The 13,675-nt window shown below is 43.5% G+C and overlaps 1 protein-coding gene across 1 annotated transcript; it reads right to left on the bottom strand.

The window, feature by feature from the left end:
- Positions 1–1,306: 1,306 nt before the first annotated feature.
- On the bottom strand, positions 1,307–2,434 carry LOC103178124 (forkhead box protein D3). The gene has a single exon (XM_007892681.2). It carries the CDS (start codon positions 2,417–2,419, stop codon positions 1,307–1,309), a length of 1,113 nt encoding a protein of 370 aa, XP_007890872.2. The 5' UTR covers positions 2,420–2,434.
- Between the last annotated feature and the right edge of the window lie 11,241 nt (positions 2,435–13,675).

Genomic DNA, 13,675 nt, shown 5'->3' with positions numbered 1-13,675 from the left:
GGGGGAAATGTTGCAAAAATAGTGAGAACTCTGGAAAATCGACTGTATGCNAAAAAAATATGACTGCATCAAACCAATATACAGGAAACACTGAGCATGTTTTATTGGAATATTGAAGGTTAAACGTTGCAATGAAAATGCTAAGGATTTCATACACAGAACAACAAAATACCAGAGATGAACAATATCTGTGAGAAAGAAAAACAGCGCGTTATTTTCAAGTCATAAACACCAATAAATTATTATTTTACGCCATCGGCAAGGAACAGAAATTCGTCAATCACAACAGTCATTTTTCTTATAAATAGTTCTCAATAAAGCACATTTTATTTACACGTAGTTCCGATCTCCTAACGCACAAACCGACAGACACACGTTTATATCTCGATGAATCCATCCACTTATTGTAATCGGGAAGTGAGTACAATTCCTTCGTTTCTCTTCCGCCTTCCTATTAACATCAGCACAACGAAACAAGACAGACAATAATGGGACAAGGATCATTCGCTTGTAATACCTATATATATATATTTATATTTAATTGATTTCTTATTCGTTAAAAAACAATGCTAGTGTGGCGAAAACCAAAATACTCTTCAACATGGGATAAATAGAAGGGAAACTAACCATGCAACAGCCACGATTCAGTATGTTCATTATTGCTTAACAATGCTCGCCTGGTTCATTGAACATGAATGTTAGTCTGCTTTCTTTATATACATATATATATATTAATCATAACAAGTATTTACTGCCATGTACACCTTCCAGTTTTGAGTGCCTTTGTCAGTACGTGAGCTGTGATCCATCCCTCACACTGCAGAGTGATGATACTGGGCTGATATTGCACACCTTTGCTTCCAAACGCACTATTACAACATTCTCTCTGCACCGTTTTGATGTCCCATTTTGCTTTGATCGATCGTTTGAGACGCACACAGTTTGAACACACGTGTTGAGGGGCGAGAAATTCCGTCTCTCTCTGTTTTTAAAAACTGCCAAAACTCAGCAACTCTTGGGATTGAAAATGACAGGAAAACGTGTGAGGGGTGAGCACATCTAAAGGGTGAGCAAAGGAGCGATCGGAACCGAATTGAAGCGTAGAATGAATGAATTGAATGAATGAATGAATGAATGAATGAATTAATTAATTAATTAAATGAGTGAATGAGTGAATGAATGAATGGGGAAGGTTCTGGTGACACAGTACTCGGGGACGATGTACCTAAACCCTGGATGTGGCTGTGGGGAAGGGGCTGATTGCAGGGAGGGGTGGACGGGTCAGCAAGGCAACGGGGGCTTCTGATCACGGTGGGTAGCACAGAGGAAGCTGTTGCCTGCTTGAAAAGGTCCCGATCAGAGGAGCGCTGCCCGGGCTGTACACAGTTCTCGTGGACATGTTCAACACGGTGGAGAGCAAGCAGGGGGCTGACCGCTGGAGCAGGTTGCAGTAAGTGGCCTGGATCTGGGAGTTGGAGCAGGGCAGAGGTGACCCCGGCGTGGCCTGGGAGCTGCCGATGAGGTTTTCGATGCTGAATGAGGATCGGTTGTTGATGTTGTTGTTGTTGGTGGTGGTGGTGTTGGCGGTGGCGGTGCTGGAGGCACTCTTGGAGCTGAGGGTGTGGAGCTGGATCTGCAGAGAGGCGCCTCGGGGCTGCGGGAGGGGGATCTTCCTGGGCTGGGGGCGAGCCTGGGGCAGGGGGGAGATGCTGCCAGCGACCTCGGGGGCGGCCAGGTAGCTGAAATGAGGCGGGGGCTGCACCAGCGCTTGCGGGTGCAGGAGGTAAGGGCGACCGTAAGGTCTGTAAGTGCAAGTGAGGTTATGGTAGAACATCAACCCTCCCCGATCCTTCACAAACTCTGCTTCGTGGTGATGGTGATGGTGTCTCTTGAACCTCTTCCTCCTACGCAGAAAGCTGCCGTTGTCGAACATGTCCTCCGAGGCGGGGTCCAGGCTCCAGTAGTTGCCCTTGCCGGGGTTGCCCGGCTCCCGGGGGATCTTGATGAAGCAGTCGTTGAGGGACAGGTTGTGCCTGATGGAGTTCTGCCAGGCGGGGAACTTCTCCCGGTAGTAGGGGAAGCGGCCGCTGATGAACTCGCAGATGCCGCTGAGGGTCAGCTTCTTGTGCGGACTCTGCAGGATGGCCATGGTGATCAGGGCGATGTAGGAGTAAGGCGGCTTCACCAGGTTCGCGTGGGGCTTCTTCTGGTCGCTCTCAGACTCGGGCTCCGGGACCCCCCGCTCCCCTCTGGCGCTCACCAAACACAGCCCCCGCCTCTGCTGCCACTCCCTCCCCTCCTCTTCCTCCCGCTCCCCGTCCTCATGCCCAAGAATGTCGATCAGCGCTTCCTCGGGAGCCCCCATCTGCTGTTGTTGTTGTTGTTGGCCGCCGCTGCTCAGATCTCCACACAGTGTCATTGAGGGCCTCTCACCCCCACCTTCCCACCCCCCTCCCACACACACACCCACACCACACACACCCCCACACACACCCACTCCAACACCCCCCACACCCCCCCACACACACCCCACACCCCCACACACACCCACTCCCACCCACACACACCCACACCCCCTCCCACACCCCTCCCCCCCCACACACACACACCCACACACACCCACTCCAACACCCCCCACACCCCCCCACACACACCCCACACCCCCACACACACCCACTCCCACCCACACACACCCACACCCACACTCCCACCCACACCCCCTCCCACACCCCTCCCCCACACACCCTCCCCCCCCCACACACACACACCCACACCCCACACCCCCACACACCCCCACACACACCCCCACACACACACCCCCCCACACACACACACCCCTCGCACACCCCCCACCCCCCCACACACGCCCCACACACACACCCTTCCCACACACCCCCTTCCCACACACCCTTCCCACACCCCCCCACACACAGGGGCAAAATCCACTTCGATAAGACTCTGCTTCTCTTCTGCTGATGAGTGGAGGCGGCGGAGTGCCCGTCCCCCCGGACGGTGATGCTGACACTCTGGGCAGTGGGAGTGGGTGAGAGCGGGTGAGTGACTCCCGGCGCTGTGCTCAGTGACCGCCGTGTCCCGGGGACACACAGCGCAGCGCTGCGGCTCCGGCACTTATAGGCTCGGCCCACTGACAGGGCGCATGCGCCGAGCGGCGGGGGTCTGCCTCAGGTTTGAAGGTAAGGTTTACAGGTGTCGGGGGGGTGGTCTCAGGGTCTGTCTGTCTCACACAGAAATAAACAAAGGCTGAGATAGGAAACGGGAATGTGGGGAGTGGGGTTCAGATGTCCTTCCGACATGACATTTGCGCAATAGCCAAATGCAATTATTATTATTATTATTATTATTATTGAGGAATGGAGATTGGAAAGTGGGGATGGGGAGCAGGATGGGGATGGGGAGCAGGATGGGGATGGGGAGCAGGATGGGGATGGGGAGCAGTGTGGAGATGCAATTGATGCAAACCTAGAGGAATACTAGTCAATATTTGGGGAGTAACACTTATGTATTTTTTTTTAAAAGTGATATGATGTCTAATTCGATATATTGTAAACAAATTCTTTCTCTGTCCCCCCCCTTCCCCCCCCCCCCCCCCCCCCACGTGTGTCGGGCAATAACATGTAATGGGACATGTATATTAAAAACTCCCTCCATCAAATCCAATAATAATAATAATCCTTGCATTTGACACAGAGCCTTATCAAGTAGTCGAGGCATCTCAAAGCGCTTCACGCTGTACTACAAAGTGATTTGATTGTGTATATTTTGTGGGGGGGTTAATGCACACAAGTGCATGTGCAGTCGCTTGTGGTAAGGTGAAGTGTTTAAACGAGGCTGTTATACTTGAATCTTGATCTGAACAGACTTTGTACCTTTGTGTTAGGATCTCACTTTACAAACAAATTCCCTGGTAAAACCTGTTACAAATTCCTGAATGCCACTGTGAGAATGAATGCCCCTTTTGTTGCCTGAACACTCACGTTTGCTCAGAATTGTGAACAGCTCTGCAGTCCAGTCTTAATTTGGGGGGCGGCTGCATTTCTTGCAAGAGCTTCGGGAGGAAAACGGTTTCCAAATTAAGAATGGATTTGAAATGTTTTTTTTGGCAATTCTGACCGATCTTAAATAAGAAGTCAAGAGTCGAGTAGAGGCTTAGACTAAATGGATTTCCGCACCTCCGGCGTGGGTCTGATCTGCTGCCTTTCTGATGTTAAACACTTCCTCGAGTGGTACCTAACGGCATGACGATTAATACCGTGCAGTGAATGCAAAGTGTCCTGGTTGGATTCAGCCAAGACGATTCGACTGAACGCACATCCCAGGGAAGGAAAGGCTGCACTTGATCGCAAGGAAAGGTAAGGGATCTCGCCTTCTCCGAGAATATTCGGGCAAAGTAGACTGAAACCCGCAAGTGTTATCATCCGCTAGAAAAGAGGGAAGCAGCCGCTTTTGTTTTAGGATGAAATCGGTGCTCGCTGTCTTACTGGGGAAAAAACAGTGTGAGTGCATATATATATATATATATAAAACAAACACATGCATATCCAATGTGCAGCCAGCCAGCGAGGGCAAACGCTAAACAATTTATAATTGCACATTAACATCTACTGTTTTTTTTAAAAAAATCAATTAGGATAAGGTGCAAAGTGATTTTCGCTGCTGGCAAGGAAGCGTTACTGAATGCGAACAGCGATCTCATATATTTAGTGGGTCTTTTTTCGTGTGGAAATCTTGTCTCTGGATCGAACTGTTGAATAATTTATGTTTTTGTTTGAACCGGAAAATACACTTACGAGCCCACGATTGAAGTCTGCGTTAGAAACAAGTTCATTAACGCCTGAGAGGTAAATTTGCATCAAAAAAAGACACATTAGTATTATTTATTCTGGTGTCGCGGTGGGCAGCGTCTCCATCTCCATCTGGCAATAGTCAGCCCGACACACTTGCAGCAAAAGGCATTTTATTTTGCACTCTGCGTGCATATTGTGAAAGCTGCAATGCACAGGTTTAAGGGGATGAGTGATATATGCTATTTGCTGGTCTCTCCCACCCCCCACCCCCCCCACCCCCCCCACCCCCACACACACACCCCCACACAGCGAATAGCCTGGATATTGTCATAGAAACCCCCCCCCCCCCCCCCAGCCTGTGTGAGCAGAGGTGTTAACGAGTCTATAATCCGGCCATTCCGCATATGAATCACGTTAAAGGAAACGGCACAGTAGCGATCGCTTCAAAGGATGTCACTGGAGGGAACGAAATAAAGAAAAGCCTCCAGGAATGGGGAGCGTTGGATCCAAACACTACTGGGCGCTGATCTCCCGGAAACCCAGCGAGAGGAACGCTTTCCGAATCCACCATTTGAAAAGGAAACGCAACGTTGCTTTTATTCGTGCAGTTGAATGTATTGCATGTATTCGTTTGAACGCGCACAGTTGATCAGTCCGTGTCCTGTGTTGTGCTCAGAGAATCATTAAGGACCCGAATCACAATGTTTGGCCAAGCCCCGAGAGGGTGGGGGACGATTCCCACACTAAAGTAATCACTGACTTTAAAACTCATGTTGTGAGCAGTTCTGATGTCTCCGGGAAGTTTTTGCCTCCAGACCCTTCAGTCATTGCTGCAGTTACAGTGACCACAGTCGGTGCTTGAAGTGGACACTCCGGTGCACTGGTATTTCGATTCTTTGTGATGATTGATGGCTTAGAGACCAGATCTTATATTGTAGAAAGGTTGAGTTGAAATACATAGTTTCACTCACAAAATACACAGTCAATCCACCTGTCCATATATCATGTGAAGCGCTTTCAGTCATCTCGACGTGATAAGGCGCTGTATCTCAAATGCAAGGGTTATTATCACTGTAGTATTATTATTTTACAATTATCTGAATAAAACGAGTGAGTGACTCCGCAAAGACAATGTTCGCCCACATTTCACGTGTAGATGAATATTCGTGGCTTCTTTGTGATTTGTGTCATTAAAAAAGTGTTACTTGGAAACCTGTTTGTTGGTTGATTCACAAAGCAAAACGTGCGGTCAATTTATTTCCCAGAAATACATCAGAAATGCATCTCGAAATACAGCGAAATAGAAATCCAACTCGGTGATTTTAACAGTGAGTAAAACAGCTGTAAACCGCACATTCACATATTTCCTTGACATAAATATAGGTAATGATAAGGGACAGTGGGAACGATTACAACTATTAATCTCTTTTATTGCTTTCATGCAGTTGTGCACACCTTCGCAAGGGGTTTATCTTCAGATATCACAGTTGAAAAAAGTGAACGATTTGTAATTAAAAAAATATCTTTGCATTTCGACAAAGCGCCTTTCATATCCAGACGGCGTCTTAAAGCGCTTCGCGGGATTTACTGTAACGTGTAGTGACTGTGTAGGCTGGGTTGTTGATATTGAATTTCCCCCTTAAAGTGTGCATTTTTTACCGTATGCATATATGCATACTGTATATACATGCTATACATACAGTATATGTATAACACAAATAAAATATAAACTGTTTGAAATATAACCTGATGGCTTATCGTCTACGTGGTAACTTCGTTAAAGGAACACGATATCAATCCATTTTACCGAAACAGCGATTGTTACTGTTTTGATAAAACGCACATTAAAGAGCTGAGTTGCTCAGTAACCTCTGATAATATAAATGGAATATTTGCAATAGTTATGCTTGTCATGTTTCACTGATCAGGAATATAAGTTAACCACAACGGTGTCCTTTGCTAAGCAGTTGGTACAGGTGCCATTTCCACGCTTCCTCGTTTCACACATATTCACAAAATACTTTGCCACAATTACATGTTATGGTTGATTTTTTTTTATAAAGCTGACAGCTAATCTGTGGTTTATCTTCCTAAAGTGAGCATTTCGTTGATGTCTTCACAAACCGTGTGGTCATTGCAACATTAAACCAATCTACCGACGGAGAAGAGTGTGAGCAAAACCTGAAAAATCCCATGTGGAATACCATCAGCAGATCTCATTCGCTCTTTCAAAGATAAAGCGAGACTTGCCTGGAATTATCGTTAAGTCGAATCACTGGTATTTCAATTTGCTCTCAACAACCTGTAACTGATATTCTGCATTTTAATTAATTCTGATGTTATTAGGTGACAAAATAAGGTACCTTCATTCCACTGAAATTACATTTTGAAAGAAAGTGCATTGTTTGCAGTTTGTTTATCCAGCGCAAGGAGTCCAGTCAATGCCAAATGCCTCCAGACATTGTTCAGTGAGAGAATATATATATCAGGAATTTATCATATAGCGTCTCTCACTGAATGTGTCCATGAGAAATTGGGTTAACCTGCAGACCCCCCCCCCCGGCTAACCACAAACGTCCCTGCTCCGCTTCTATCATATTCGTTGTTTATTTATTTGTTTTATTGATTTGGCTGATGGTCGGTTGACAGATGACGACCCTTGGGATAATTTCATTGCTAACTATAAATACCAGCTAAACCGCATTCATTTATAATTAGGAGCAAAGCTGTACTTCTCCACCGCAAGTTTGAATTTACACAATACAAAGCAGTTGATTGCGACTGTTCCCACCCACTGGCAGTCTGATAAAACCTGGGAGGGGAACACATGTCGGTGTCTCTCATTTCTGTACTGAACTTAGTTTACTGGGGTTCTTGTATTATGAATCTTTAACCGTAGAATAAAACAGATGGAGCAAAATATAAAAACAAAACTGAGTTAATATTGTATTAATATTATTATATTAATATTATTTTATGATATATTAATATTATCATATTATATTAATATTATATTGATGTTATTATGTTGTGTTAATATTATATCAATATTAATATGTTATTATATTATAGTAACATTATGTTAATATTATGCAACCTATTACAAAATAATAAGACAAAGATGGGTAGAAATTCCACATGGGTCTAAATTTTCCTAATCAGGTAACATTTCAGAATTTGACAGTTTCTTAGTCACTGTGGTTAATTTTGAAGCTGTTTTTTTTCCCACTCTCTGCGAAAAAAAAGTGAGAACTTCACAAATGGACTTCAGAGCTAAAACCGAATTCAACAATTTGCCAAATGTGCTACGTTTCGAGAGTAAAGCTCTAAACCCAGTTTGGAATTTGACCCCAACTGTGTGTTTAATTCACCAATGAATCAGGTCGTGTCTGGTGTGGATCCGCATCCACTAAAGCAGGTAAAAAGGTGCGATTTAGTGAATCATGGTGTCAGGGCACATGACCGAGGATTGACTGGCATTGCCATATTACTGCACAATCGTGCAATATGATTCTTTTAAACCCTATTATTTTAAAATTATATTTATTGACCGATCGTTACAACTTGTGCAATAAAATAAAGCGGTGGATTAAGCAGATAGACGATACTGAGCAAAGCAATTTCATGCATTATGTCCCGTAGAGGTAAGCGCTGAGTTACACCCCAGTGAATTGGTTAAAACTCCCCTGAAAACACAAGGACGGAATTCACCTACAAAGTGCACCCCCCACCCCCCCCCCCCCCCCCCCCCCGCACTGTAAGGTAAATCCCATGAAACGGGTTGAGTGAGAGGTGTCCACAACGTGATAAGAGACTGTGTCAAACGCAAGGATCCTTCTTAATTATAACATCCACACCGCCCGCAAAACATACAGGCAATTCACTTTGCGATATATTCTGTGAAGCGCTTTGAGACGTCTGGATGACCTGATAAGACCCTATATCAAATGCAAGGCTTATTATTTATTATATGATTATTAAGCATCGGGTTTGAGGGTGTCAAAGACAGCGGAAGTTTTGCTTTTCTTCTTTTCTCGCAAGTGTTGCTACAGTCCCAACGTGTGTCCTTATTGACTCAGCAGTGTGATTCCGCTCAAGTCTTTATAGCGATGTTATTGTCACCGGAGTCAGTTTGGAGGGATTTCACAGCAAAATGGCTCAAAGGCTAAACATAGCCTTAAAGTTAAAGCGCTGCCAACCGATCGGAAAAGAGTCGAAGTAGAATGCAGTTACACAGTCGCAAAGATATTTATTGGGACAAACGGACAAACAATCCCAAATCATTATGTTTTCCCCAAACAAAGACACAGAGGAAACAGAGAATCACAACAGTCAAAGCAGCAACGATCGAGTTTACAAACACTTTTAAGAGCATCGCTTATATTTTGTTTTCTTTTGTTATTCGCCATCAACAGGGAATTGCGGTGAAATCATTAACCTGTAGGCAAATTAAATGAAGCAATTGCACATGTTTCGTTAACTTGAGAGGAGAATTCGCAGAAAGAGTGTAAAATAGGTGTTACTCAGATCAGTCCGTACACAACAACATCCAGACAATAACAAAGTCATTACTTTCCACTGAACATTGAGATCACTCCTAAAATAAATGTTTACTTCTCATAGTTACAGGGCTTTTTTTTTGTCCTTTAAAGAAAAGCATTTGCTGTGTTTTGATACAGTTCTTTGTTACTCTTCTATTCAAATAATAATGACCAGTCCAACAATAGACATGGACGTGGCTCTGCACCTTTCTATTTTCATTCAAGTACATAGGTGTGACCAATCATCCATCTGCATAGGGGGTCTGTTCACATTTTTATTTACAACGGCTTTAATGCTAAACTCTCGACACATGCGTTTCCTGAATTCCCTGAATAAGAATGCCTGGCGCATTTAAAACCCATCTGCTTGCTTTAAAATCAACAACAAGAAGCCAATACATTGCATTTTAATAATAATAATAATCCTTGCATTTGATATAGCACTTTTCACATCTTCTAGACGTCTTAAAGCACATCACGGAATATACTGTAAAGTGAATTGACTGTATATTTGTGGGCCAAACGCGGCAGTCAATTGCGCACAGCAATGTCCCACAGACAGTCCTGGATTGAAGTGACCAATGTTTTTTTATTTGTGTTTTTTTCTTGAGGGGTTATTATCAGACACATAGAGTAAGGAAACTTGCCCAAGGTTTTGCCCTGCCGGGAATCGAACCCAGGTCTCTCGCTTGCGAGTCGAATGCTCTTACAGCGCCTTGGGACATCCTCCCAACATAAAAGGTGCTAAACAAATATAATCTTGTTGTTGTAACCACTGAGCTACAGGACTCCATTTTAAAACACAATGAACTTTTCACATTAACTGGTGACCATATACTGTTTTTTCCCCACATGTGAAAGCTTTGCACAGTAATCATTTCGAAAGTGCAATTGACAGTATTGCATTTTAGAAATGATTACTGACATATGAGTTCCATTGTTTAATGATTGACATCTGAGTGTGATTCTGCAATGGAGGGAAAATCAAATGTTTTTTGCCTGTAAGAAATTATTATTGCAACTTGATTTTTTTTATCACCATGTTATGCCCACACACGTAAAAGCAACATCTCGATCTTGCAGAACTGTAACTGTAGTTATCATCACCAGGACACTGACTACAATGAGATGCTCATAATCCTGTTCATTATCATGCCACATATATTAACACAAGTGTTGTTTTAAGAGCTACATGCATTTTCATTCTTTCCACATGAAATCAATTCCCATAAATTACTGGGATGCGCAACAATCAGAGAAAGCCAGTGAGTTGTTTATCGTAATATTTGAAAAAGAAAATGTGTTCATCCTTTTAAAGGTAGGTCGTTTCAGAAACGACAAAAAAAGTTGAGTTACTGTACAAATTTAGTTGTAAAACTCCGCCGATAAGAATTTGTCCCTTGAGTAATTAAGGTGTAACCGCAGAGGATATGAAATAATAATAATAATTTGGTCACTCAATCCATGACTGTGGGACATTGCTATGTGCAATTGGCTGCAGAGTTGCACCCATAAAATATAGTCAATTCACTTTACAATATATTCTGTGTAGTGTTATTTCAAATGCAAGGATTATTATTATTATTACTTCATAGGAGCCCTGCATTATAGTAGGGCCTGCAGCGACTACCTAGGGCAGTTCATTTTGTTTTGATTTTGTTTCTTTATTATGGCCATTCTTGCCTCTGAATCAGAAGGTTTTGGGTTCAGGGCCGATGGGCTGGCTTTGAGCTTATATAACAACAATTTGTATTTATATAACACCCTTCATGCTGGTAGCATCCTGTAGAGTTTCCACTTACACCCCATTTCAGAGCTGAGGTTTGCTGCATTATTTGGATGAGATGTTAAACCAAGGTTTCGTCCACAAATACACAGTCAATTCACGTTACTGTATATTCTGTGACGCACTTTGCGCTGTCTAGAAGACATGAAAAGCGCTATATCAAATGTAAGGCTTATTATTATATATAAGGTTCAGTCTGCCTGTTGTACATTAAAGATTCCAAGGCACTATTCAAAAAGAAATGGGAGCGATCAGTTTTGCATCATATTCACTTTGAATATCGGCAATAAGAAATAGTATAAAACCTTCTTGAAAGCCTATGCCATTTTCAAAATATCTAAAACTGATCACTTGTTCATACGGCTGCCGTTTAATAATAATAATAATAATCCTTGCATTTGATATAGTGCTTTTCACGTCTTCTAGATGTCTCAAAGCGCTTCACAGAATAGTCTGTAAAGTGAATTGACCATATATTTTAGGAGAAACGCGGCAACCAATTGCGCACAGCAGTGTCCCACAAACAGTCGTGGATTGAAAATGCCCAATTTATTGTTGTTATTTATTTATTATTTATTTATTATTTATTATTTATTTATTATCCATTATTAACAATTATTTATTATTTATTATTGTTTGATCAATTCACAGAATCATTTAGAAATATTGTATTATTTGCAATCACAGTCTTGCTCCCCCATAGCTCTGTGACCTCCTAATCCTATATCAGCCTGTCTGCTCCCTTTGCTCCTCGGACATGGGCCTGCTTCAGGTCCCCTGCACTTCCCGTCCCACCATTGGCAGTCAGGCATTCAGCATCTCCAATCCCATGCTCTGGAACTGTATCCATCAATTCCTCTGCCTCACCCCCTCTCTTGCCTCCTTTAAGTCTTGTCTAAAGACCTTTGTATTTGACTGGGCCGTCACCAACCCTCCCATCCCCAACCCCTGCCCTCCACTCCTCCTGATCCCAACTCCCAGCTCGGGTCCAATAAATCTTGACTGTCCAGTGCCCTGGGACGTCTTTCCGATATGAAGGGCTCTATACAAGCGTAATTTGTTGTTGTTGTTTTAAATCTGTTTTCCAAACATACTGAATAGGTTTTTTGGGGTCAGTTGAGTGTTTGACACACACACAATATTGCCAAACACAGCTCTTGTCCTGATTGAAAAGTCAACAGGATATGGCTTTTTTCCATGGTGTAGTGATAAATGCACTACAGTATCAATAGAACCCAAAGATTTGATTTCTACTGCTCTATTTTAAGATAGATTTCATTCAGGTCAACATCCATTATCTATCGAAATACAAATATAGTGGAATTCACTTTAGGTGGACATCAGTTAACCCCGGACACTGGGTAAATCGAACAAAACACCCAGTCCCAATTCCTTTATATTCTTAGTTGTTTTAAATCTGCCAGTTGATTCGGACATAAATTCTGCTAATCTGGTCAAAATGCAGTACTGGGAACTGCTGAATGTACTCACTCGGGCCTTCTGTGTGTGGAGTGCCTCCAGGATGCAGATGGGAGGAGTGTAAGATTGATTGAGAGCGGACTCCAGCCATTCACGAGCAGCTGGAGTTGGGCTGTCAATCAGTGAGGGGCGCAGAAGGGGGAAGAACAAGGGAGGGATTGGGAGGAGTCAAATGATGATTGATTGGGCGCACAGGCACCTGCAATCAACTGTAAGACACCGCTAATTGGTCCTCCCGTTAATTGGGAGGGAGGAATCAGGGGACGAGGCACTTCCTCTGCTTGGCAAGACTGAGGCCCTCCTGATTGTGGAGTCCTGTAGCCCAGTGGTTAGAGCACTCGCTTTGCAAGCGAAAGACCTGAGTTCAATTCCGGGCAGGTCAGGGCGAAACCTTGGGCAAGTTTCCTTACTCCACACAGAGCCTAATAATAATCCCTCCAAAACCAAAACCAATAATAAATTGGTCATTTTCAATCTATGACTGTTTGTGGGACATTGCTGGGCGCAATTGGCTGCTGCGTTCGCCCACAAATATACAGTCAATTCACTTTACAGTGTGTTCTGTGAAGCGCTTTGGGACGTCCTCTGGATGTGAAAAGCGCTATATCAAATGCAAGGATTATTATTATTATTGGCGGAAAAAGGTAAAGATGGCGGCAGCAGCTGATGACAATCTACATCAAGTTTTATCTACATCGTGTGAAATACAAATATGCAGATTTTATAGCATTCAAAAATCTCAAATTGTGTTTTTTTTATCATTTTCGTGAGCTTCAACTCACTCTAAACTTTTTTTCCACACCTTGGTTATAAAGGAAAACGTGATCACATGCTTTCCTCTAAACAGAGCACAACTTTATTCATGCAGAAACTTGTACATCACCATCAGAGGAAATATGGCAGATGGAAATAAAGGCTGTAGTCACTTCTCACTTGACCATGTCATGAAAATTGTAAACCTCATGCTGCAGCAGGAACTCCTCTTAAGCCGGACAAAATGAGCGTTCCCAGACGTGTCCGTTGTAACAGACTTCCACTGTATTCCTGTCCATACTAAATCGTTT

The sequence above is a fragment of the Callorhinchus milii genome, unplaced genomic scaffold (genome assembly GCF_018977255.1).
Source record: "Callorhinchus milii isolate IMCB2004 unplaced genomic scaffold, IMCB_Cmil_1.0 Scaffold1, whole genome shotgun sequence".
NCBI classification, from domain to species: domain Eukaryota; kingdom Metazoa; phylum Chordata; class Chondrichthyes; order Chimaeriformes; family Callorhinchidae; genus Callorhinchus; species Callorhinchus milii.
The sequence above is the reverse complement of the archived record's forward strand: the minus strand, read 5'-3'. Positions and strand labels throughout refer to the sequence as shown.

Excerpts from the sequence above, each read along its gene's own strand:
- LOC103178124 (XM_007892681.2), bottom strand. The coding sequence starts at position 2,419 with ATGACACTGTGTGGAGATCTGAGCAGCGGCGGCCAACAACAACAACAA.